This window comes from Lonchura striata, chromosome 3, assembly GCF_050655825.1.
Source record: "Lonchura striata isolate lonStrDom1 chromosome 3, ASM5065582v1, whole genome shotgun sequence".
NCBI classification, from domain to species: Eukaryota; Metazoa; Chordata; class Aves; order Passeriformes; family Estrildidae; genus Lonchura; species Lonchura striata.
Genome location: NC_140705.1, coordinates 1,889,343 through 1,916,299, shown reverse-complemented (window position 1 = coordinate 1,916,299; position 26,957 = coordinate 1,889,343). Strand labels below are relative to the sequence as shown.

General features: G+C 49.3%; 1 protein-coding gene across 1 annotated transcript in view; it reads right to left on the bottom strand.

Annotated features, from left to right (window-relative positions):
- The window catches only part of NCOA1 (nuclear receptor coactivator 1), an 80,474-nt gene extending 62,610 nt beyond the window's left edge, over positions 1–17,864 (bottom strand). The window contains exons 1-4 of the mRNA XM_085577292.1: positions 17,674–17,864; positions 11,902–12,017; positions 7,738–7,842; positions 1,235–1,398 (exon numbers count right to left, since the gene is read on the bottom strand). Coding sequence (XP_085433418.1) covers positions 1,235–1,398; positions 7,738–7,823 — 250 coding nt within the window. The 5' untranslated portion in view covers positions 7,824–7,842; positions 11,902–12,017; positions 17,674–17,864. The remainder of the gene's footprint in view (positions 1–1,234; positions 1,399–7,737; positions 7,843–11,901; positions 12,018–17,673) is intronic.
- Between the last annotated feature and the right edge of the window lie 9,093 nt (positions 17,865–26,957).

Here is a 26,957-nt window from a genome sequence, read left to right as displayed (position 1 = left end):
TTCCTGACTTTTTTTCCCTATTTTCCCCTGAATTCTCCCCAAATTTTCTCCAAATTTTTACCAAACTTTCCCCATTTCCCCCCCAATTTTCCCCATTTCTCCCCTGAATTTTCCCTAAATTTTCTCCAAATTCTTACCAAACTTCCCCCATTTTCTCCTGATTTTCCCCAAATTTCCCCCTGAATTTTCTCCAAATTTCTCCAATTACCAAACTTCCCCCAATTTTCCCCCATTTTCACCCCAAATTTTCCTGAAATATTCCCCAAATTTTTACCAAACTTCCCTGTTTTCCCCCAATTTTCCCCAAATTTTCTCCAAATTTTTACCAAACTTCCCCCATTTTTCCCTGATTTCCCTCCCAATTTTGCCCCAATTTTCCCCAATTTTTCCCCAAATTTCCCCTCATTTTTCCCCAAATTTCCCCCCATTTTTCCCCCAATTTACCCCTGAATTTTCTCCAAGTTTTCTCCAAATTTTTACCAAATTTCCCCCAATTTTTCCTCGGATTTTCCCCCAACTTTCCCCCAAATTTTCTCCGAATTGTTGCCAAACTCCCTCCATTTTCCCCCCGATTTTCCCCCAATTTTCCCCTATTTTTCTCCAAATTATTACCAAACTCCCCTCATTTTCCCGTTGATTTTCCCCCATTTACCCCCAATTTATCCCCGATTTTCCCCAAATTTTTACCAAACTCCCCCCATTTTCCCCCTGATTTTCCCCCAATTTTGCCCCGATTTTCCCCGATTTTTCTCCAAATTGTTGCCAAATTTCCCCCAATATTTCCCCGATTTCCCCCAATTTACCCTTGAATTTTCCCCAAATTTTTACCAAATTTCCCCCAATTCTCCCCCCCATTTTCCCCCAGATTTTCCCCTATTTGTCTCCAAATTATTACCAAACTCCCCTCATTTTCCCCCCAATTTATCCCCAATTATTCTTCGAATTTTTACCAAACTTCCCCTGATTTTCCCGCATTTTCCCCCCAATTTATCCCCAATTTTCACCAAACTCCCCCTGATTTTCCCCCCGATTTTCCCCCAATTTATCCCCAATTTTCCCCCGAATTTTTACCAAACTCCCCCAATTTTCCCCCCGATTTTACCCCAATTTATCCCCGATTTTCCCCCGAATTTTTACCAAACTTCCCCAATTTTCCCCCCAATTTATCCCCGATTTCCCCCCGAATTTTCACCAAACTCCCCCCAAATTTCCCCCGATTTTGGGGGCTCCTCACCCTGCTCGAGCCGTTTGATCTGCTGGATCTGATCCACGGTTTTCTTCAGGGCGAGGCCGTGCTCGGCTTTGCCCAGCGAGTCCAACTCGCCCGGGTGCGCCGACAGCAGCTCGGCCAGCTCGGCCAGGTAGCGCCGCTCCTGCTCGCGCCGCCGCTTCTCCGCGCTGCCGAAACCAAATTCCAAAGATTCCCAACTTTTCCCAACAGTTTCCCAAAGTTCTCCCATTTTTTCCCCATTTTTTTCTGATTTTTTACCATTTTTCCCCCATTTTTTCCCATTTTTTTCGGATTTTTTCAAAATTTTTTTCCCCGATTTTTGCCCCTGCTCGCACGCCTGCTTCTCCGCAGTGTCAAACCAAAATATTCCCAAATTTCCCAACATTTTCCCAACATTTTCCCAAAGTTTTCCCATTTTTTACTCATTTTTTCCCAAATTTTTTACAATTTTTTCCCATTTTTTTCTGATTTTTTCAAAATTTTTTCCCCGATTTATCGCCCCTGCTCATGCCGCCGCTTCTCCACACCGCCGAAGCCAAAGTCCAAAGATTCCCAACTTTTCCCAATATTTTCCCTTTTTTTACCCCATTTTTTACCATTTTTTCCTGATTTTTTACCATTTTCCCCCCATTTTTTCCCATTTTTTTCGGATTTTTTCAAAATTTTTTTCCCCGATTTTTGCCCCTGCTCGCACGCCTGCTTCTCCACAGTATCAAACCAAAATATTCCCAAATTTTCCCAAACTTTCCCCAAGTTTTTCCCAAATTTTTCCCATTTTTTTCTGATTTTTTCACTATTTTTTCCCCAATTTATCGCTCCTGTTCGCGCCGCCGCTTCTCCGCGCTGCCGAAGCCAAATTCCAAAGATTCCCAACTTTTCCCAACATTTTCCCATTTTTTTACCTATTTTTTACCCATTTTTTACCAACTTTTCCTGATTTTTTACTTTTTTTCCCAATTTTTTTCCCATTTCTTTCTGATTTTTTCACTATTTTTCCCCAATTTATCGCCCCTGCTCGCGCTGCCGCTTCTCCGCGCTGCCGAAGCCAAATTCCAAATATTCCCAATATTTTCCCAACAGTTTCCCAAAGTTCTCCCATTTTTTCCCCAATTTTTCCCATTTTTTTCTGATTTTTTCACTATTTTTTCCCCAATTTATCGCTCCTGCTCGCGCCGCCGCTTCTCCGCGCTGCCGAAGCCAAAAGTCCAAAGATTCCCAACTTTTCCCAATATTTTCCCTTTTTTTACCCCATTTTTTACCATTTTTTCCTGATTTTTTACCATTTTTTGCCAAATTTTTTCCCATTTTTTTCGGATTTTTTCAAAATTTTTTCCCCGATTTTTGCCCCTGCTCACACGCCTGCTTCTCCGCAGTGTCAAACCAAAATATTCCCAAATTTCCCAATATTTTCCCAACATTTTCCCAAAGTTTTCCCATTTTTTACTCATTTTTTCCCAAACTTTTTACAATTTTTTCCCATTTTTTTCTGATTTTTTCAAAATTTTTTCCCCGATTTATCGCCCCTGCTCATGCCGCCGCTTCTCCACACCGCCGAAGCCAAAGTCCAAAGATTCCCAACTTTTCCCAACAGTTTCCCACAGTTTTCCCATTTTTCCCCCATTTTTTACCATTTTTCCCCCATTTTTTACCATTTGTTTCTGATTTTTTCACGATTTTTTCCCCAATTTTTGCCCCTGCTCGCACGCCTGCTTCTCCGCAGTGTCAAACCAAAATATTCCCAAATTTTCCCAAACTTTCCCCAAGTTTTTCCCAATTTTTCCCCATTTCTTTCTGATTTTTTCACTATTTTTCCCCCAATTTATCACTCCTGCTCGCGCCGCCGCTTCTCCGCGCTGCCAAAGCCAAAGTCCAAAGATTCCCAACTTTTCCCAACAGTTTCCCAAAGTTCTCCCATTTTTTCCCCATTTTTTCCCCAATTTTTTCCCCAATTTTTTCCCATTTTTTTCTGATTTTTTCACTATTTTTTCCCAATTTATCGCTCCTGCTCGCGCCGCCGCTTCTCCGCGCTGCCGAAGCCAAAGTCCAAAGATTCCCAACTTTTCCCAATATTTTCCCTTTTTTTACCCCATTTTTTACCATTTTTTTCTGATTTTTTACCATTTTTTCCCAAATTTTTTCCCATTTTTTTCAGATTTTTCCAAAATTTTTTCCCCGATTTTTGCCCCTGCTCGCACGCCTGCTTCTCCGCAGTGTCAAACCAAAATATTCCCAAATTTCCCAATATTTTCCCAACATTTTCCCAAAGTTTTCCCATTTTTTACTAATTTTTTCCCAAATTTTTTACAATTTTTTCCCAAATTTTTCCCATTTTTTTCTGATTCTTTCATTATTTTTTCCCCAATTTATTGCTCCTGTTCGCACCGCCACTTCTCCGTGCTGCTGAAACCAAATTCCAAAGATTCCCAACTTTTCCCAACATTTTCCCATTTTTTTACCCATTTTTTACCCATTTTTTACCATGTTTTCCTGATTTTTTACTTTTTTTCCCAATTTTTTTCCCTTTTTTTTCTGATTTTTTCACTATTTTTCCCCCAATTTATTGCTCCTGCTCGCGCCGCCGCTTCTCCGCACCGCCGAAGCCAAAAATCCAAAGATTCCCAACTTTTCCCAATATTTTCCCTTTTTTTACCCCATTTTTTACCATTTTTTCCTGATTTTTTACCATTTTTTCCCAAATTTTTCCCATTTTTTCTGATTTTTTCACTATTTTTCCCTGATTTTTGCCCCTGCTCGCACGCCTGCTTCTCCGCAGTGTCAAACCAAAATAGTCCCAAATTTCCCAATATTTTCCCAACATTTTCCCAAAGTTTTCCCATTTTTTACTCATTTTTTCCCAAATTTTTTACAATTTTTTCCCATTTTTTTCTGATTTTTTCACTATTTTTCCCCAATTTATCGCCCCTGCTCGCGCCGCCGCTTCTCCACGCCGCCGAAGCCAAAGTCCGAAGATTCCCAACATTTCCCAACAGTTTCCCAAAGTTTTCCCAAAGTTTACCCATTTTTTCTCCATTTTTCCCCCATTTTTCCCTGATTTTTTACCATTTTTTCCCAAATTTTTCCCATTTTTTCTGATTTTTTCACGATTTTTCCCCGATTTTTGCCCCTGCACGCACCGCCGCTTCTCCACAGTGTCAAAACAAAATATTCCCAAATTTCCCAAATTTCCCAAAACTTTCCCCAAGTTGTTCCCAAATTTTTCCCGGTTTTTTACTATTTTTCCCAAAATTTGCCCCAATTTTTCGCTCCTGCTCGTGCCGCCGCTTCTCTGCGCTGCCAAAACAAAATTCCCAAATTTTCCCAATTTTTCCCCAAATATTCTCACATTTTCCCTGCATTTTCCCTGCATTTTCCCCAGATTTTTCCTGAGTTGTCCGCAAATTTTTCAGGATTTTCCCCAATTTTTTCCCAAATTAATCCCAAATTTTCCCCAAATTTCTCCTAATTTTTCCCGAATTTATTCCCAATTTTTTCCTGAATTTTCCCCAAATTTCTCCTGATTTTTTCCCAAATTTATCCCAAATTATTCCCAAATTTCCCCTGCGTTTTCCCCCATTTCTTCGCAAATTTCTCTGGATTTTCCCCAGGATTTATTCCCAAATTTTTCATGCACTTTTTTCATGTTTTTTCCTAAATTTTCCCTGAATTTTGCAAATTTTTCAGTTTTTTCCCAAATTTTCCCCTATTTTTTCCCAAATTTCCCCGAATTTTCCCCCAATTTTTTCTCAAATTTTCCTCCAAATTTTTCCTGCACTTTTCCCATGTTTTTTCCTAAATTTCCCCTGAATTTTCCCCTACTTTTTCAGAATTTTTCAATTTTTTCCCAAATTTATCCCAAATTTTCCCCAATTTTTTCCTGAACTTTCCCGGACTTTTTCCAAATTTTCCCCCATTTTTTCACAAATTTCTTCAGATTTTCCCCAATGTTTACCAAAGTTTTCTCACATTTCCCCCCCATTTTTCCTGTTTTTTTTCCCAAATTTTCCCCCACTTTTCCCAATTTTTTCCTAAATTTTCCTCGTATTTTCCCTGACTTTTTCCCAAGTTTTCAATTTTTTCCCAAATTTATCCCAAATTTTCCCCCAATTTTCTCTTAATTTTTCCCCCATTTTGTCTCAAATTTTCCCTGCATTTTTCCTGAATTTTCCCCCATTTTTTTCCCCAAAATTTCCCCGATTTTTTCCCAGATTTTTTCCTAAATTTCTCCTGAATTTTTCCAAATTTTTCCTTTATTTTGCCCATATTTTCCCTGGTTTATTCCCCATTTTTTCCCAAATTTGCCCCAATTTTCCCCAAATTTTCCAATTTTTTCCCAAATTTATCCCAAATTATTCCCACATTTCCCCTGCATTTTCTCCCATTTTTTCTGCAAATTTCTCCAGATTTTACCCAATTTTTCCCCAATTTTTCCCATATTTTCCCCAATTTTTTCCCAAATTTTTCCTTCACTTTTCTCGTATTTTTTCCTAAATTTTCCCTGAATTTGTCAATTTTTTCATTTTATTTCCCAAATTTTCCCCTATTTTTTCCTGAATTTTCCCTGATTTTTTCCCAAATTTTCCTCCATTTTTTCCCCAATTTTCCCCCAATTTTGTCCCAAATTTTCCCCCAATTTTTTCCCAAATTTATCCCAAATTTCCCCCAATTTTCTCCTGATTTTTTTCCCCACTTTTTCTCAAATTTTCCCCAAATTTCCCCCCATTTTCCCCAAATTTTTCCTGAATTTTTCCCCAAATTTCTCCTGATTTTTTCCCAAATTTTCCTCAAATTTTCCCCCAATTTCCCCCCAAATTTTCCCCCCAAATTTTTCCTGCACTTTTCCCAAATATTTTCCTAAATTTTCCCTGACTTTTTCCAAATTTTTCAATTTTTCCCAAATTTTCCCCATTTCCCCCCAATTTTCTCCTGATTTTTTCCCCATATTTTCCCAAATTTTCCCCCATTTTTTCCTGAATTTTCCCCAAATTTTTCCTGAATTTTCCCCAGATTTTTTCCCAAATTTTCCCCAGATTTTTTCCCAAATTTTCCCTGATTTTTCCCCAATTTTCCCCCAATTCTTACCAATTTTTTCCCAAATTTTCCCCCAACTTTCCCCATTTTCCCCCCATTTTTTCCCAATTTTCCCCCAATTTCCCCCAACTTTTCCCCGAATTTTCCCCCAATTTTCCCCGAATTTTCCCCCAAATTCTCCCTGAATTTTCCCCATTTTCCCCGAATTTTTCCCCAAATTCTCTCCAAATTTTCCCCCAATTTTCCCAAATTCTCCCCGAATTTTCCCCCAATTCTCCCCAAATTCTCCCCCAATTTTGCCAAATTCTCCCCAATTTTCCCCCAATTCTCCCCAAATTCTCCACCAATTTTCCCCAAATTCTCCCCCAATTTTCCCCAATTTCCCCCATTTTCCCCAATTTCCCCCAAATTCTCCCCCAATTTTCCCCCCTTTTCCCCCAATTTTCCCCAAATTCTCCCCCAATTTTCCCCCAATTTTCCCCCTATTTTCCCCCATTTTCCCCCAATTTCCCCCAATTTCCCCCCAATTTCCCCCAAATTCTCCCCCAATTTTCCCCATTTTCCCCCAATTTCCCCCAATTTTCCCCCAATTTCCCCCAATTTTCCCCCAATTTCCCCCGATTTTCCCCAATTTCCCCCAATTTCCCCCAATTTTCCCCAATTTCCCCAATTTTCCCCAATTTTCCCCATTTTCCCCCATTTTCCCCAATTTCCCCCAATTTCCCCCATTTTTCCCCAATTTCCCCCATTTTTCCCCAATTTTCCCCCATTTTTCCCCCAATTTCCCCCAATTTTCCCCAAATTCTCCCCAATTTTCCCCCATTTTCCCCCAAATTCTCCCCCAATTTTCCCCCCTTTTCCCCCAATTTCCCCCAATTTCCCCCAATTTCCCCCCAATTTTCCCCCAATTTCCCCCATTTTTCCCCTATTTTCCCCAAATTCTCCCCCAATTTTCCCCCAATTTCCCCCATTTCCCCCAATTTCCCCCCAATTTTCCCCAACTTTCCCCAATTTTCCCCAATTTCCCCAATTATCCCCCAATTTCCCCCCAATTTCCCCCATTTTTCCCAATTTCCCCAAATTTCCCCAATTTTCCCCCAATTTCCCCCAATTTTCCCCATTTTCCCCCCAATTTTCTCCAATTTTCCCCCAATTTTCCCCAAATTTTCCCCCAATTTTCTCCAAATTCTCCCCCAATTTTCCCCAATTTCCCCCCAACTTTTCCCCAAATTTTCCCCAATTTTCCCCCGAATTTTACCCAAATTCTCCCCCAATTTTCCCCAATTTTCCCCCAATTTCCCCCAATATTCCCCATTTTCCCCCAATTTTCCCCCAATTTCCCCCAATTTCCCCCAATTTTCCCCCAATTTCCCCCAATTTTCCCCAATTTCCCCCAATTTCCCCAATTTCCCCCATTTTTCCCCATTTTCCCCAATTTCCCCCGATTTTCCCCTTTCCGGGTCCGGCCGCTCCGGTACCTCTGGCCGGGCTCTCCGGGGGATCCTTTGCGCTTCCGGCTCTCGGGCCCGGCCGCGTCGGCGGCGCCGTCGCCGAGGCCGCTCATGGTGGATCCTACGGAGCCCCTGGAAAACAACGGGAACGGGATTCCCTCGGGAAGGGCCGGAATTCCGGCGCTTTGGGCTTCCCAAAATTCCGGGCGTTTGGGATTTCCGAGGGTTTTGAGGATTCCCAGGGATCTGGGAATTTTCCGCCTTTTTCATGGAATTGCTCAGGGTGGAGAATTCCCGTTCCCATCCATGTTCCTGTTCCTGATCCCGTTCCCATTCCCGTTATTCCCATTCCCGTTATTCCCATTCCCGTTATTCCCGTTCCCGTTATTCCCATTCCTGTTCCTGATCCAATTCCCATTCCCGTTATTCCCATTCCCGTTATTCCCGTTCCCATTCCCGTTCCAATTCCCATTCCCGTTCCAATTCCCATTCCCGTTATTCCCACCCCTGTTCCCATTTCCCAGGGGAAAAGCCGGAGTGCCGGGAGTTGGCACCAAGGGAACAACGGGGGAGGCACCGAACCCAACGGAACCCAAGGGAACCCAACGGAACCCAACAGAACCCAACGGAACCCAACGGAACCGAAGGGAACCCAAGGGAACCCGACGGAACCCAACCTGACCCAACGGAACCCAACCCAACCCAACGGAACCCAAGGGAACCCGACGGAACCCAACAGAACCCAACCTGACCCAACCCAACCCAACGGAACCCAACAGAACCCAATGGAACCCAACCCAACCCAACCCAACCCAACAGAACCCAACAGAACCCAACCCAAGAGAACGGAACCAAACTCCACCCAACAGAATCCAACAGAACCCAACGGAAACAAACAGAACCCAACCCAACCCAACAGAACCCAACAGAACCCAATGGAACCCAACCCAACCCAACCCAACAGAACCCAACAGAACCCAACCCAACCCAACCCAATCCACCCAACCCAACCTAACCCAACCCAACAGAACGGAACCAAACTCCACACAACAGAATCCAACAGAACCCAACGGAAACAAACAGAACCCAACAGAACCCAACCCAACAGAACCCAATGGAACCCAACCCAACCCAACCCAACAGAACCCAACAGAACCCAACCCACCCAACCCAACAGAACCCAATGGAACCCAACCCAACCCAACCCAACAGAACCCAACCCACCCAACCCAACCCAACCCAAGAGAACGGAACCAAACTCCACCCAACAGAACCCAATCCAACCCAACCCAACAGAACCCAACAGAACCCAACAGAACCCAACCCACCCAACCCAACCCAACCCAACAGAACCCAACAGAACCCAACCCAACCCAACCCAACAGAACGGAACCAAACTCCACCCAACGGAATCCAACCCAACCCAACAGAACCCAACAGAACCCAAGAGAACCCAACCCAAGAGAACGGAACCAAACTCCACCCAACAGAATCCAACGGAACCCAACGGAAACAAACAGAACCCAACCCAACCCAACCCAACAGAACCCAACAGAACCCAATGGAACCCAACCCAACCCAACAGAACCCAACCCAACCCAACCCAAGAGAACGGAACCAAACTCCACCCAACAGAATCCAACAGAACCCAACGGAAACAAACAGAACCCAACCCAACCCAACAGAACCCAACAGAACCCAACAGAACCCAACCCAACCCAACCCAACAGAACCCAACAGAACCCAACCCAACCCAACCCAATCCACCCAACCCAACCTAACCCAACCCAAGAGAACGGAACCAAACTCCACCCAACAGAATCCAATGGAACCCAACGGAAACAAACAGAACCCAACAGAACCCAACCCAACCCAACCCAACAGAACCCAACAGAACCCAACCCAACCCAACCCAACAGAACCCAACAGAACCCAACAGAACCCAACCCAACCCACCCAACCCAACCCAACCCAACAGAACCCAACAGAACCCAACCCAACCCAACCAACCCTACCCAACCCAACAGAACCCAACAGAACCCAACAGAACCCAACCCACCCAACCCAACCCAACCCAACAGAACCCAACAGAACCCAACCCAACCCAACAGAACCCAACAGAACCCAACCCAACCCAACCCAACCCAACAGAACGGAACCAAACTCCACCCAACGGAATCCAACCCAACCCAACAGAACCAAACCCCGAATTCCACCAAAATCTCAAAGTCCTTGGAAAATCCCAAAAATCCCTGGAAAACCCCGAGAATTCTTTGGAAAACCCCAAAAATCCCCGGAAAACCCCGAGAATTCTTTGGAAAATCCCAAAAATCCCTGGAAAACCCCAATAATTATTTGGAAAATCCCAACATATCCTTGGACAATCCCAACAATTCTTGAAAAATCCCCAAAAATCCTCTGAAAAACCCAACGACTCTTTGGAAAATCCCAAAAAATCCTTGGAAAACCAGAAACATCCCTGGAAAATCCCAAAAATCCTCAGAACGTCCCAAAAAAGTCCTTGGGATATCCCAACAATTTTTGGGAAATCCTAATAAATCCTTGGAAAAACCCAAAAATCCCTGGAAAGCCCCAAAAATCCCTGGGAAACCCCAACAAATTGTAAAACATTCAAAAATCCTCAAAAAATCCCAAAAAAGCTTCAGAAAATCCCCAAAATCCTCAGAAAATTCAAAAAAATCCCCAGAATTTTCAGAAAAATCAAAAATTTTTGGAAAATCCAAAAAGATTCTCAGAAAACCCAAAAAAAATCCTCGGAAAACCGAAAATTCCTTGTAAAATTCCCACAATTTTTGGAAAACCCCAAAAATTCTTTGTAAAATCCCAAAAATCCTCGGAAAACTCCAAAAAATCCTCGAAAAACTCCAAAAATTCTCAGAAAAACCCCAAAATTCTCGGAAAATCCAAAAAGTTCTCAGAAAATCAAAAAAAACTTCAGAAAACCCCAAAAATCTTCAGAAATCCCCATAAAATCCCCCCAAAAAATCTTCAAAAAATCCCAATAAAATCCCCCCACCCAAAAAAAATTCCCCAAAAAATCCTCAGAAAACCCAAAAATTCTTTGGAAAATCAAAAAAATCTTCCAAAAATCCCCCCAAAAAAATCCCCAAAACTCCTTGGAAAACCCAAAAAAACCCTAAAAATTCTTGGAAAATCAAAAAAAAATGCTCAAAAAATCCCCAAAAATCCTTTAAAAATTGAAAAAAAAAATCCTCAGAAAGCAAAAAAAATTTAAAAAAAAATCCTTGGAAAGCCAAGAAAAGCCCTCAAAAAACCCCAAAAATTCTTTAGAAATCTCAAAAAGTCTTGGAAGATCCCAAAATTCCTTAGAAAATTGAAATAATTCCTTGGAAAATCCAAAAAATTTATTGGAAAATACCAAAAATCTTTAGAAAATAAAAAAAAAATCACAAAAATATCCTTGGAAAAGCCCAAAAATCCTCAGAAAACCCAGAAGAATCCTTGAAAATTCCTAAAAATCTTTTGTAAAATTCAAAATAATTCTGAAAAAATCCAAAAATCCTTGGAAATCCCCAAAAATATTCATAAAATTTTAAAAAAATCCCAAAAAATCCCCAAAAAATAAATTAAAAAATCCCAAAAATCTTCAGAAAATCCCCCCAAAAATGCCAAAAAAATCCAAAAAAAATCCCCAAAAAATCCCAAAAAAATCACAAAAAAATCCCAAAAATAATCTCAAAAATCATCAGAAAATCCTCCCCCCAAACAATTCCCCAAAAATCCTTGGAAAACCCAAAAAATCTTCAGAAAAGTAAAAAAAAAAATCCTCAAAAATTCCCAAAAATCCTCAAAAAACCCAAAATCTTCAGAAAATCCCAAAAAAATCCCCAAAAAATCCTAAAAAAAAATAATCCCAAAAATCCTCAAAAAACACCAAAATCTTCAGAAAATCCCCAAAAAAATCCTTGGAAAGTCCAAAACGTCTCGAAAATTCCCGAAAAATCCCCAAAATCTTCAGAAAATCCCCAAAACCCCAAAAATCCCAATATTGGAAAATCAAAAAAAATCCCCCCAAAAAACCAAAAACTTCCAAAAAACTCCCAAAAAATCCTCAAAAAAACCCCCAAAAATTCTTCAGGAATCTCCAAAATTCCCAAATTTTAACCACCCAAAAAAATCCCAAATTCCCAAAAAAAATCCCAAACTCACCTGGGAGCGCCGGGGGCACCATGGGAAATCCGGGAAATCCGGGAAATTTGGGAATTTTCGGGAATTTTGGGATTTTTTGTGAAATCCTAATAATTCTGGAATTCCATTGGCGGCTCCTGCGGAGGGAAAATTTGGGATTAATTTGGGATTTTTGGGGGATTTTTGGGGGAATTTGGGGATTTTTGGGGTAAAGCCTGGAAAATTCCAGTAGGAAAAAGAAAGGGAATTTTGAATTTAATTTAATTTAATTTAATTTTTAATTTAATTTAATTGAGGGGGAATTTGGGAATTGTGGAAAATTTGGGGCAGGAAAAGGGAAAATTTGGGAATGATGGAAAATTGAGGGGAAAAATTTGGGAATTTGGGAAAATCTGGGGCAGAAAAAGGGAAAAAATTTTGGGAATTCTGGAAAATTTAGGGAAAAAAATTTGGGAATTATGGAAAATTCAGAGAAAAAAAATGGGAATTGTGGAAAATTGAGAGAAGAAAAATGGAAAAAAAAAGGGAATTTGGGAAAATTTGGGGCTAACAAAGGGAAAAATTAAGGAATTCTGGAAAATTGAGGGGAAAATTTGGGAATTTTGGAAAATTTGGGGGCAGAAAAAGGAAACATTTGGGAATTCTGGAAAATTTGGGGCAGAAAAAGGGAAAATTGGGGAATGATGGAAAATTGAGGGGGAAAATTTGGGAATTTGGGAAAATCTGGGGCAGAAAAAGGGAAAAATTTTGGGAATTCTGGAAAATTTAGGGAAAAAAATTTGGGAATTATGGAAAATTCAGAGAAAAAAAATGGGAATTGTGGAAAATTGAGAGAAGAAAAATGGAAAAAAAATGGGAATTTGGGAAAATTTGGGGCTAACAAAGGGAAAAATTAAGGAATTCTGGAAAATTGAGGGGAAAATTTGGGAATTTTGGAAAATTGGGGGCAGAAAAAGGAAACATTTGGGAATTCTGGAAAATTTGGGGCAGAAAAAGGGAAAATTGGGGAATGATGGAAAATTGAGGGGGAAAATTTGGGAATTCTGGAAAATTTGGGGCAGGAAATAGAAAATTTGGGAATTTGGGAAAATTTGGGGCAGCAAAAAGGAAAATTTGGGAATTTTGGCCACTCCCAATGCACCTGGAGCTGGAGAATTTTGGATTTTTTGGCATATTCTGGGATATTTTGGGGATTTTGGGGATATTTTGGGGATATTTGCGATATTTCGGCCTATTTGGGGTTACTTCAGGATATTTTGGGTTATTTTGACATATTTTGGGGCTATTTTGGGATATTTTGGGGCTGTTTGGGGACGCCAAAGCACCACCGACCCCCCTGGGCCTGTCCTCATTCCTGGAAAAAATCAATAAAAAAATCAATTCAATTAAAAATCAATTAAAAATCAATACCATTTAAAAATCAATTAAAAATCAACCCCATTGAAAATCAACTCCATCAAAAATCAATTCAATGAAAAACCATTGAAAAATCAATTCCATTAGAAATAAATTTAAAAATCAAGTCCAGTAAAAATCAATTGAAAATCAATTCCATTAAAATCAATATAAAAATCAATTTCATGAGAAAACAATTAAAAATGGATTCCATTAAAAATGGATTCCATTAAAAATCAATTCCAGTAAAAATCAATTAAAAATGGATTCCATTAAAAACAAATTTTAAAAATCTATTCCATTAAAAATCTATTAAAAATTCAATACCATTGGAAAATCAATTCAATGAAAAAAATCAATGAAAACTCAATTCCATTAAAACAATAATTCCATTATAAACTAATTAAAATAAACAAACTAAAAATTAAAATTAAAACCTGGGAATAGGGCTGGGAATTTGGGGAGAGAGGAGAGGAGAGAGGAGAGGAGAGAGGAGAGGAGAGAGGAGAGAGGAGAGGAGAGAGGAGAGAGGAGAGGAGAGAGGAGAGAGGAGAGAGGAGAGAGGAGAGGAGAGAGGAGAGAGGAGAGAGGAGAGAGGAGAGGAGAGAGGAGAGAGGAGAGAGGAGAGAGGAGAGGAGAGAGGAGAGAGGAGAGAGGAGAGAGGAGAGAGGAGAGAGGAGAGGAGAGAGGAGAGAGGAGAGAGGAGAGAGGAGAGAGGAGAGAGGAGAGAGGAGAGGAGAGAGGAGAGAGGAGAGAGGAGAGAGGAGAGAGGAGAGAGGAGAGAGGAGAGAGGAGAGAGGAGAGGAGAGAGGAGAGAGGAGAGAGGAGAGAGGAGAGGAGAGAGGAGAGAGGAGAGAGGAGAGGAGAGAGGAGAGAGGAGAGAGGAGAGAGGAGAGAGGAGAGAGGAGAGGAGAGAGGAGAGAGGAGAGAGGAGAGAGGAGAGAGGAGAGAGGAGAGGAGAGAGGAGAGAGGAGAGGAGAGAGGAGAGGAGAGAGGAGAGAGGAGAGAGGAGAGAGGAGAGGAGAGAGGAGAGAGGAGAGAGGAGAGAGGAGAGAGGAGAGAGGAGAGGAGAGAGGAGAGAGGAGAGAGGAGAGGAGAGAGGAGAGGAGAGAGGAGAGGAGAGAGGAGAGAGGAGAGAGGAGAGAGGAGAGAGGAGAGAGGAGAGGAGAGGAGAGAGGAGAGGAGAGAGGAGAGAGGAGAGAGGAGAGAGGAGAGAGGAGAGAGGAGAGAGGAGAGAGGAGAGAGGAGAGAGGAGAGAGGAGAGAGGAGAGGAGAGAGGAGAGGAGAGAGGAGAGAGGAGAGGAGAGAGGAGAGAGGAGAGAGGAGAGGAGAGGAGAGAGGAGAGGAGAGAGGAGAGAGGAGAGAGGAGAGAGGAGAGAGGAGAGAGGAGAGAGGAGAGGAGAGAGGAGAGAGGAGAGAGGAGAGAGGAGAGAGGAGAGAGGAGAGGAGAGAGGAGAGAGGAGAGAGGAGAGAGGAGAGAGGAGAGAGGAGAGGAGAGAGGAGAGAGGAGAGGAGAGAGGAGAGGAGAGAGGAGAGAGGAGAGAGGAGAGAGGAGAGGAGAGAGGAGAGAGGAGAGAGGAGAGAGGAGAGAGGAGAGAGGAGAGGAGAGAGGAGAGAGGAGAGAGGAGAGGAGAGAGGAGAGGAGAGAGGAGAGGAGAGAGGAGAGAGGAGAGAGGAGAGAGGAGAGAGGAGAGAGGAGAGAGGAGAGGAGAGGAGAGAGGAGAGGAGAGAGGAGAGAGGAGAGAGGAGAGAGGAGAGAGGAGAGAGGAGAGAGGAGAGAGGAGAGAGGAGAGAGGAGAGAGGAGAGAGGAGAGGAGAGAGGAGAGGAGAGAGGAGAGAGGAGAGGAGAGAGGAGAGAGGAGAGAGGAGAGGAGAGGAGAGAGGAGAGGAGAGAGGAGAGAGGAGAGAGGAGAGAGGAGAGAGGAGAGAGGAGAGAGGAGAGGAGAGGAGAGGAGAGAGGAGAGGAGAGAGGAGAGAGGAGAGAGGAGAGAGGAGAGAGGAGAGAGGAGAGAGGAGAGAGGAGAGAGGAGAGAGGAGAGAGGAGAGGAGAGAGGAGAGAGGAGAGAGGAGAGGAGAGAGGAGAGAGGAGAGAGGAGAGGAGAGAGGAGAGAGGAGAGAGGAGAGGAGAGAGGAGAGAGGAGAGGAGAGAGGAGAGAGGAGAGAGGAGAGAGGAGAGAGGAGAGAGGAGAGAGGAGAGAGGAGAGAGGAGAGAGGAGAGGAGAGAGGAGAGAGGAGAGGAGAGAGGAGAGAGGAGAGAGGAGAGAGGAGAGGAGAGGAGAGAGGAGAGAGGAGAGGAGAGGAGAGAGGAGAGAGGAGAGAGGAGAGGAGAGAGGAGAGGAGAGGAGAGAGGAGAGAGGAGAGGAGAGAGGAGAGGAGAGGAGAGAGGAGAGGAGAGAGGAGAGAGGAGAGAGGAGAGAGGAGAGAGGAGAGAGGAGAGAGGAGAGGAGAGAGGAGAGAGGAGAGAGGAGAGAGGAGAGAGGAGAGAGGAGAGAGGAGAGAGGAGAGAGGAGAGAGGAGAGGAGAGAGGAGAGAGGAGAGAGGAGAGGAGAGAGGAGAGAGGAGAGAGGAGAGAGGAGAGGAGAGAGGAGAGAGGAGAGAGGAGAGAGGAGAGAGGAGAGAGGAGAGAGGAGAGGAGAGAGGAGAGAGGAGAGAGGAGAGGAGAGAGGAGAGAGGAGAGAGGAGAGAGGAGAGGAGAGAGGAGAGAGGAGAGAGGAGAGAGGAGAGGAGAGAGGAGAGAGGAGAGAGGAGAGGAGAGAGGAGAGAGGAGAGGAGAGGAGAGAGGAGAGGAGAGAGGAGAGAGGAGAGAGGAGAGAGGAGAGGAGAGAGGAGAGAGGAGAGAGGAGAGAGGAGAGAGGAGAGAGGAGAGAGGAGAGGAGAGAGGAGAGAGAGGAGAGGAGAGAGGAGAGAGGAGAGGAGAGAGGAGAGAGGAGAGGAGAGGAGAGAGGAGAGGAGAGAGGAGAGAGGAGAGAGGAGAGAGGAGAGGAGAGAGGAGAGAGGAGAGAGGAGAGAGGAGAGAGGAGAGAGGAGAGGAGAGAGGAGAGAGGAGAGAGGAGAGAGGAGAGGAGAGAGGAGAGGAGAGAGGAGAGAGGAGAGAGGAGAGGAGAGAGGAGAGAGGAGAGAGGAGAGGGGAGAGGAGAGGAGAGAGGAGAGAGGAGAGGAGAGAGGAGAGAGGAGAGAGGAGAGAGGAGAGGGGAGAGAGGAGAGAGGAGAGAGGAGAGGAGAGGAGAGAGGAGAGGAGAGAGGAGAGAGGAGAGAGGAGAGGAGAGAGGAGAGAGGAGAGAGGAGAGAGGAGAGAGGAGAGGAGAGAGGAGAGAGGAGAGAGGAGAGAGGAGAGAGGAGAGAGGAGAGGGGAGAGAGGAGAGGGGAGAGAGGAGAGAGGAGAGAGGAGAGAGGAGAGAGGAGAGGAGAGAGGAGAGAGGAGAGAGGAGAGGAGAGAGGAGAGAGGAGAGAGGAGAGGGGAGAGGAGAGAGGAGAGAGGAGAGGAGAGAGGAGAGAGGAGAGAGGAGAGGGGAGAGGAGAGGAGAGAGGAGAGAGGAGAGGAGAGAGGAGAGAGGAGAGAGGAGAGAGGAGAGGGGAGAGAGGAGAGAGGAGAGAGGAGAGGAGAGGAGAGAGGAGAGGAGAGAGGAGAGAGGAGAGAGGAGAGGAGAGAGGAGAGAGGAGAGAGGAGAGAGGAGAGAGGAGAGGAGAGAGGAGAGAGGAGAGAGGAGAGAGGAGAGAGGAGAGAGGAGAGGGGAGAGAGGAGAGGGGAGAGAGGAGAGAGGAGAGAGGAGAGAGGAGAGAGGAGAGGGGAGAGAGGAGAGGAGAGAGGAGAGAGGAGAGGAGAGAGGAGAGAGGAGAGAGGAGAGGGGAGAGGAGAGAGGAGAGAGGAGAGAGGAGAGGAGAGAGGAGAGAGGAGAGGAGAGGAGAGAGGAGAGGAGAGAGGAGAGAGGAGAGAGGAGAGAGGAGAGGAGAGAGGAGAGAGGAGAGAGGAGAGAGGGTCTCAGGAGGGCAGAGGGTCTCCCGAGGGCACACGGTCTCCCCTCAGCCGTTCACCCGGTATTTCCGTGGCTGCCCCGGCTCGCTCTCCGCTCTCCGCCCGGCCCCGCTCGGTGCTCCGGGCCGCGCCGGGGCAGCGCCGCCGCCCGCCGGGCTCCGGGCCGGGCCCGGCGCTCTGTACTCGGGCGCTCGGTGCTCCGGGCCGGGCTCGGTGCTCCGGGCCGGCTCTCGGTGCTCCGTGCCCGGCTCTCGGGGCTCCGTGCCCGGCTCTCGGGGCTCCGGCCCGGTCCCGCTCTCGGTGCTCCGTGCCCGGCTCTCGGTGCTCCGGTGCCGCTCTCGGGGCTCCGCCCGCGGCGCTGCGGCAGCCTGTGCTCTCCTGTCCGCCCCGCTCCTCTCCGCCCCGCTCCGCTCGCCCGCACTCACCTGCGGCCGCCGCTTCGAGGCCGCGGCTCCGAGGACGAGGAGGAGGAGGAGGAGGAGGAGGCGGCCCCGGCTCAGGGTTCCCCCGGGCCCGGCCGGGGCCCCTCGGCTCGGCCCCGGCTCGGCCCGGCTCGGCCCGGCTCGGCCCGGCTTGGCTCGGCTCGGCTCGGCTCGGCCCCGGCTCGGCTCGACTCGGCTCGGCTCGGCCCCGGCTCGGCTCGGCTCGGCTCGGCTCGGCCCCGGCTCGGCTCGGCTCGGCTCGGCTCGGCCCCGGCTCGGCTCGGCCCCGGCTCGGCTCGGCCCCGGCTCGGCTCGGCTCGGCTCGGCTCGGCTCGGCTCGGCTCGGCTCGGCCCCGGCTCGGCTCGGCTCGGCTCGGCCCCGGCTCGGCTCGGCTCGGCCCGGCTTGGCTCGGGTCGGCCCCGGCCCCGGCTCGGCCCCGGCTCGATCCTCGCTCCGCCCGGCGGGACGGGGCGGGGCCGCGCCTGCCGCTCCTCCTCCTCTTCCTCCTCTTCCTCCTCCTCTTCCTCCTCCTCCTCTTCCTCCTCCTCCTCCTCCTCCTGCTGCTCCTGCTCCTCCTCTTCCTCCTCCATCCTCGGTCGCCGGCACCGAGCGGAGGGGATGGAGAGGGGAAGGGAAGGGAAGGGAAGGGAAGGGAAGGGAAGGGGAGGGAAGGGAAGGGAAGGGGAGGGGAGGGGAGGGGAGGGGAGGGGAGGGGAGGGGAGGGGAGGGGAGGGGAGGGGAGGGGAGGGGAGGGGAGGGGAGGGGAGGGGAGGGGAGGGGAGGGGAGGGGAGGGGAAGGGAAGGGAAGGGAAGGGAAGGGAAGGGAGGGGGAGGCCACGCCGATCCCGGGGCTCGCTGCGCGGTGCTGCCTCGGCCACGGAGCTCCGCAGTGTCACCGCTCAGCCCCTGTTCCCATCAGGATGATCCCATTCCCATTGGGATGGTCCCATTCCCATCGGGATGACTCTGTTCCCATCAGGATGATCCCATTCCCTTCGGGATGATCCCATTCCCGTCGGGATGACCCTGTTCCCATTGGATGATCCCATTCCCTGTAGGATGGCCTCATTCCCTTTGGGAGAACCCCATTCCCATCGGGATTACCCCATTCCCATCGGGACAGCTCCATTCCCATAGGACGCCCCCATTGCCGTTGGGATGACCCTGTTCCCGTTGGGATTACCCCATTCCCACCAGGACAGCTCCATTCCCATTGGGATGATCCCATTCCCACCGGGATGATCCCATTCCATTGGATGATCCCATTCCCACCGGGATGATCCCATTCCATTGGATGATCCCATTCCCATTGGATGATCCCATTCCCATCGGATGATCCCATTCCCATTGGATGATCCCATTCCATTGGATGATCCCATTCCCATTGGATGATCCCATTCCCATCGGATGATCCCATTCCCATTGGATGATCCCATTCCCACCGGGATGATCCCATTCCCATTGGATGACCCCATTCCATTGGATGATCCCATTCCCACCGGGATGATCCCATTCCCACCGGGATGATCCCATTCCCATTGGATGATCCCATTCCCATCGGATGATCCCATTCCCACCGGGATGATCCCATTCCCATCGGATGATCCCATTCCCATTGGATGATCCCATTCCATTGGATGATCCCATTCCCATCGGATGATCCCATTCCCATCGGATGATCCCATTCCCATCGGATGATCCCATTCCCATTGGATGATCCCATTCCCACCGGGATGATCCCATTCCATTGGATGATCCCATTCCATGGGATGATCCCATCCCATCGGATGATCCCATTCCCGCAGGCCGCCCCCGTTCCCGTGCCTCGGGCGCTGCCGTGTCCGTGTGGGGCCGAAGGTCCCGTTCCCGTTAATGATTTCCCGGGAATTCCGCAGGGCCGAGCTCCGTGCCCCGCGGGAGGGGCCAAGGGACAGCACCCCAAATTCCGGGTGCGCCCCAAATTCCGGGTGCATCCCAAATTCGGGCTGAGCCCCAAATTCCGGCTGCACCCCAAATTCCGGGTGCACCCCAAATTCCGGGTGCACTCCAAATTCCGGGTGCACCCCAAATTCCGGCTGAACCCCAAATTCCGGGCGCACCCCAAATTCCGGCTGAGCCCCAAATTCCAGGTGCACCCCAAATTCCAGGTGCACCCCAAATTCCGGGTGCACCCCAAATTCCAGGTGCGCCCCAAATTCCGGCTGCACCCCAAATTCCGGCTGAACCCCAAATTCCGGCTGCACCCCAAATTCCGGCTGGACCCCAAATTCGGGCTGCACCCCAAATTGGGGCTGAGCCCCAAATTCCGGCTGCACCCCAAATTCCGGCAGCGCCCCAAATTCCGGGTGCACCCCAAATTCCAGCTGCACCCCAAATTCCGGGTGCACCCCAAATTCGGGCTGGACCCCAAATTCCGGCTGGACCCCAAATTCCGGCTGAACCCCAAATTCCGGGTGCGCCCCAAATTCCGGGTGCACCCCAAATTCCGGCTGCACCCCAAATTCGGGCTGAGCCCCAAATTCCGGCTGCACCCCAAATTCCGGCAGCGCCCCAAATTCCGGGTGCACCCCAAATTCCAGCTGCACCCCAAATTCCGGCTGCACCCCAAATTCCGGCTGCACCCCAAATTCCGGGTGAACCCCAAATTCCGGCTGCACCCCAAATTCCGGGTGTGCCCCAAATTCCGGCTGCACCCCAAATTCCGGCTGGGCCCCAAATTCCGGCTGAACCCCAAATTCCGGCTGAGCCCCAAATTCCGGCTGAACCCCAAATTCCGGCTGGACCCAAATTCCGGGTGAACCCCAAATTCCAGCTGCACCCCAAATTCCGGGTGCACCCCAAATTCGGGCTGGGCCCCAAATTCGGGCTGGGCCCCAAATTCCGGCTGAACCCCAAATTCCGGATGCACCCCAAATTCCAGCAGCACCCCAAATTCTGTCTGGACCCCAAATTCTGGCTGGACCCCAAATTCCGGGTGAACCCCAAATTCGGGCTGCACCCCAAATTCGGGCTGGACCCCAAATTCCGGGTGAACCCCAAATTCGGGCTGCACCCCAAATGGGGCCTGGGGCGGCACCCCAAATTCAGGCCAGACCCCAAATTCTGGCTGGACCCCAAATTCGGGCCGGGGCAGCAGCCCAAATGGGGCTGGACCCCAAATGGGGACAAGACTGAAGCCGAAATGGGGCTGGACCCCAAATGGGGCTGGACCCCAAATGGGGCCGAACCCCAAAATCGGCCGAACCCCAAATAGGGCCAAGACTGACCCCCAAAAGGAGCTGAACCCCAAATGGGGCAGCACCCCAAATGGGGCCAGACCCCTGAACCCCAAATGGGGCCAAACCCCAAATGGGGCCAGACCCCTGAACCCCAAATGGGGCTGAACCCCAAAATTGGCTGAACCCCAAATGGGGCTGAACCCCAAAATTGGCTGAACCCCAAATGGGGCCAGACCCCAAAATCGGCTGAACCCCAAACGGGGCCAGGACTGAACCCCAGATGGGGCTGAACCCCAAATGGCCTGAACCCTTGAACCCCAAGTGGGGCCAGGGCTGGACCCCTCTACCCCAAACGGGGCCGAACCCCAAAATCGGTTGAACCCCAAACGGGGCCAGGACTGAACCCCAAATGGGGCCGGACCCCAAATGGGGCTGAACCCCTGAACCCCAAAATCGGCTGAACCCCAAATGGGGCTGAACCCCAAATGGCCTGAACCCTTGAACCCCAAGTGGGGCCAGGGCTGGACCCCTCTACCCCAAACGGGGCCGAACCCCAAAATCGGCTGAACCCCAAACGGGGCCAGGACTGAACCCCAAATGGGGCCGGACCCCAAATGGGGCTGAACCCCTGAACCCCAAAATCGGCTGGACCCCAAATGGGGCTGAACCCCTGAACCCCAAAATTGGCTGAACCCCAAATGGGGCCAGAACTGCACCCCTGAACCCCAAGTGGGGCCAAACCCCTGAACCCCAAATGGGGCTGAACCCCAAAATCGGCTGAACCCCAAACGGGGCCGAACCCCAGAACCCCAAATGGGACCAAACCCCTGAGCCCCAAATGGGGCCGAACCCCAAAATTGGCTGAACCCCAAATGGGGCCAGACCCCAAATGGGGCCGAACCCCAAAATTGGCTGAACCCCAAATGGGGCCAGACCCCAAATGGGGCTGAACCCCAAAATCGGCGGAACCCCTGAACCCCAAATAGGACCAAACCCCTGAACCCCAAATGGGGCCGAAGTCCTGAACCCCAAATGGGGCCGGAAGGGCAGGAATTCCCTTTTCCCCATCCCGCTTTTCCGGAGTTACCCCAAAAATCCAGCCCAGAAATCCCAAAATAATCCCCAAAATCCAGGAAAAAGTTCCCAAATTTATTCCCAAAATCCAACAAAAAATTCCCAAATTTATTCCACAAATCCAGCCCAGAAATCCCTAATTTATTCCCCAAATCCAGCCCAGAAATCCCAAATTTATTCCCAAAATCCAGCAAAAATTTCCCAAATTTATTCCCAAAATCCAGCCCAGAAATCCCAAATTTATTCCCAAAATCCAGCCCAGAAATCCCTAATTTATTCCCCAAATCCAGCCCAGAAATCCCTAATTTATTCCCCAAATCCAGCAAAAATTTCCCAAATTTATTCCCAAAATCCAGTGAAAAATTCCCAAAATTATCCCCAAAATCCAGCCCAGAAAGCCAAAATTATTTTCCTTCTTTTCCCCCCGATTTTCCCTGTTTTTCCAGGATTTTTTCCCTGATTTTTCCAGATTTTCCTCCTGGTTTCTGATTTTTTTTTTCCTCTGATTTTTCTCCAGATTTTTTCCGGATTTTTTCCCCAATTTCCTCAGATATCGTCCAGATTTTTTTTTTCCTGATTTTTCCAGATTTCCCCCCAATTCTTCCTGCATTTTTTCCTGTTTTTTTCCCCCTGCTTTCCCTAAATTTTTGAATTATTTCCTCCCTAATTTTTCCTTATTTCTCCGGATTTTCCCCTGATTTTTCCTGCATTTTTCCCTGGTTTTTTTCCCTGTTTTTTTAAAGTATTTTTCCTGATTTCCTTGGATTTTAAAATTATTTCCCCCCCCTCATTTCTCCTTATTTTCCCTGATTTTTCCCGATTTTTCTCCTGGTTTTTCCTTATTTTTCCTCGGATTTCTCCTGATTTTCCTCCTGATTTTTTCCCGATTTCCTTGGATATTTTCATTATTTCCCCCCCCACCCCGATTTTTCCTGATTCCTTGGGATTTTCCCAGATTTTACTCCTGATTTTTTCCCTATTTCATTATTTTCCCGGGCCGGGTGATCCCAGAATTTCCCGGCGTCATTCCCGGGGTTTGTGGGGTCGGGATCCCTGCCTCAGTTTCCCTGTGGAATTCCAGGGGCTCTGTCCCGGTTCCAGGGTTCGTTCCTGATATCCCGACCCCATTCCCGATATTCCGATCCCATTCCCGATATCCCATTCCCATTCCCGATTATCCCATTCCCATTTCCCAATTCCATTCCTGGTTTTCCCATTCCCAGTCCCGATATCCCAATTCCATTCCTGGTTTTCCCAGTTCCCATTCCCAGTTCCCAATCCCATTCCCGATATCCCAGTTCCCATTCCCGATTATCCCAATCCCGTTCCCGGTTTTCCCATTCCCAGTCCCGATATCCCAAATCCATTCCTGATTTTCCCAGTTCCCATTCCCAGTTCCCAATCCCGGTTCCCAATTCCCATTCCCGATATCCCAGTTCCCATTCCCGATTATCCCATTCCCATTTCCCAATTCCATTCCTGGTTTTCCCATTCCCAGTCCCGATATCCCAAATCCATTCCTGGTTTTCCCAGTTCCCATTCCCAGTTCCCATTCCCAGTTCCCATTCCCAGTTCCCAATCCCATTCCCGGCCTCATTCCCGATATCCCAGTTCCCATTCCCGATTATCCCAATCCCGTTCCTGGTTTTCCCATTCCCAGTCCCGATATCCCAAATCCATTCCTGATTTTCCCATTCCCAGTTCCCAATCCCGGTTCCCAATCCCATTCCCGATATCCCAATTCCCATTCCCGATTAGCCCATTCCCGATTATCCCAATCCCGTTCCTGGTTTTCCCATTCCCAGTCCCGATATCCCAAATCCATTCCTGGTTTTCCCAGTTCCCATTCCCAGTTCCCAATCCCATTCCCGGCCTCATTCCCGATATCCCAGTTCCCATTCCCGATTATCCCAATCCCGTTCCTGGTTTTCCCATTCCCAGTCCCGATATCCCAATTCCATTCCTGATTTTCCCAGTTCCCATTCCCAGTTCCCATTCCCAGTTCCCATTCCCAGTTCCCAATCCCATTCCCGATATCCCAGTTCCCATTCCCGATTATCCCAATCCCGTTCCTGGTTTTCCCATTCCCAGTCCCGATATCCCAAATCCATTCCTGGTTTTCCCAGTTCCCATTCCCAGTTCCCAATCCCGGTTCCCATTCCCAGTCCCGATATCCCAGTTCCCATTCCCAATTATCCCATTCCCATTTCCCAATTCCATTCCCAGTTCCCAATCCCATTCCCGATATCCCAATTCCATTCCTGATTTTCCCAGTTCCCAATCCCGGTTCCCATTCCTGATACCCTAATTCCATTCCTGGTTTTCCCAGTTCCCATTCCCGGTTCCCAATCCCATTCTCCTTTCCCAGGGAATTCTGGGCTCCTTTTCCCAGGGAATTCTGGGCTCCTTTTCCCAGGAATTTGGGGCTCCTTTTCCCAGGAATTTGGGATCCTTTTCCCAGGGAATTCTGGGCTCCTTTTCCCAGGGAATTCCGGGCTCCTTTTCCCAGGAATTTGGGCTCCTTTTCCCAGGAATTTGGGATCCTTTTCCCAGGGAATTCTGGGCTCCTTTTCCCAGGGAATTCCGGGCTCCTTTTCCCAGGGAATTTGCGCTCCTTTTCCCAGGAATTTGGGATCCTTTTCCCAGGGAATTCTGGGCTCCTTTTCCCAGGGAATTCCGGGCTCCTTTTCCCAGGGAATTCTGGGCTCCTTTTCCAGGGAATTCTGGGCTCCTTTTCCAGGGAATTCTGGGCTCCTTTTCCCAGGGAATTTGCGCTCCTTTTCCCAGGGAATTCCGGGCTCCTTTTCCCAGGGAATTCTGGGCTCCTTTTCCCAGGGAATTCCGGGCTCCTTTTCCAGGGAATTCTGGGCTCCTTTTCCAGGGAATTCTGGGCTCCTTTTCCCAGGGAATTTGCGCTCCTTTTCCCAGGGAATTCCGGGCTCCTTTTCCCAGGGAATTCCGGGCTCCTTTTCCCAGGAATTTGGGCTCCTTTTCCCAGGAATTTGGGCTCCTTTTCCGGGATGGGGACGAGGGACAAAGACAAGGATGGGGACAGGGATGGGGACAGTGGGACAAAGATGGGGACAGGGATGGGGACAGAGATTGAGAACAGGGATTGGGGACAGGGATGGGGACAGGGGTTGGGACAAGGGATAGAGGGACAGGGATGGGGACAAGGGACAAGGATTGGGGACAGGGATGGGACAGGGATGGGGACAGGGCACAGGGATTGGGACAGAGAGACAAGGATTGGGGACAGGGATGGGGACAGGGATGGGGACAAGGGATAGAGGGACAGGGATGGGGACAGGGATGGGAACAGAGATGGGGACAAGGGACAGGGATTGGGGACAGGGATGGGGACAAGGGATGGGGACAGGGCACAGGGATTGGGGACAGGGATGGGGACAGGGATGGGGACAGGGATGGGGACAAGGGACAGGGATTGGGGACAGGGATGGGGACAAGGGATGGGGACAGGGCACAGGGATTGGGGACAGGGATGGGGACAGGGATGGGGACAGGGATGGGGACAAGGGATGGGGACAGGGCACAGGGATTGGGGACAGGGATGGGGACAGAGGGACAGGGATGGGGACAAGGGACAAGGATTGGGGACAGGGGACAAGGATTGGGGACAGGGATGGGACAGGGATGGGGATTGGGGACAGGGATGGGACAGGGATGGGGATGGGGATGGGGATGTGGATGGGGATTGGGGACAGGGATGGGGACAAGGGATGGGGACAGGGCACAGGGATTGGGACAGAGAGACAAGGATTGGGGACAGGGATGGGGATTGGGGACAAGGATTGGGGACAGGGATGGGGACAAGGGATGGGGACAGGGCACAGGGATGGGGACGGGACAAGGATTGAGGATAGGGATGAGGACAGGGATTGGGGACAGGGGACAGGGATTCGGGACAGGGATGGGGACAGAGATGGGGACAGGGGGCAGGGATGGGGATTGGGGACAGGGATGAGGAACAGGACCAGGACAGAGGGACAGGGATGGGGACAGGGGACAAGGATTGGGGACAGGGATGGGGACAGGGGACAGGGATGGGGACAGGGGACAAGGATTGGGGACAGGGATGGGGACAGGGGACAGGGATGGGGATGGGGACAGGGGACAAGGATTGGGGACAGGGATGGGGACAGGGGACAGGGATGGGGATGGGGACAGGGGACAAGGATTGGGGACAGGGATGGGGACAGGGGACAAGGATTGGGGACAGGGATGGGGACAGGGATGGGGACAGGGGACAGGGATTGGGGACAGGGATGGGACAGGGGACAGGGATGGGGACGGGGATTGGGGACAGCGCACAGGGATGGGTACAAGGGACAGGGATGGGGATTGGGGACAAGGATTGGGGACAGGGACAGGGATGGGGACAGGGATGGGGACAGGGGACAAGGATTAGGGACAGGGATGGGACAGGGGACAGGGATGGGGATGGGGACAGGGATTGGGGACAGGGGACAGGGATGGGCACAAGGGACAGGGATGGGGATTGGGGACAAGGATTGGGGACAGGGATGGGACAGGGGACAGGGATGGGGACAGGGATGGGACAGAGGGACAGGGATGGGGACAGGGATGGGACAGGGGGCAGGGATGGGGATGGGGATGGGGACAGGGATGGGACAGGGGGCAGGGATGGGGATGGGGATGGGGACAGGGATGGGACAGGGATTGGGGACAGGGATTGGGACAGAGGGACAAGGATTGGGGACAGGGATGGGGACAAGGGATGGGGACAGGGGACAGGGACTGGGGACAAGGATTGGGGACAGGGATGGGACAGGGCACAGGGATGGGGACAGGGACGGGGATTGGGGACAGGGATGGGACAGGGGACAAGGATTGGGGACAGGGATGGGGACAGGGATGGGGACAGGGATGGGGACAGGGGACAGGGATGGGACAGGGGACAGGGATGGGGACAGGGACGGGGATTGGGGACAGTGCACAGGGATGGGTACAAG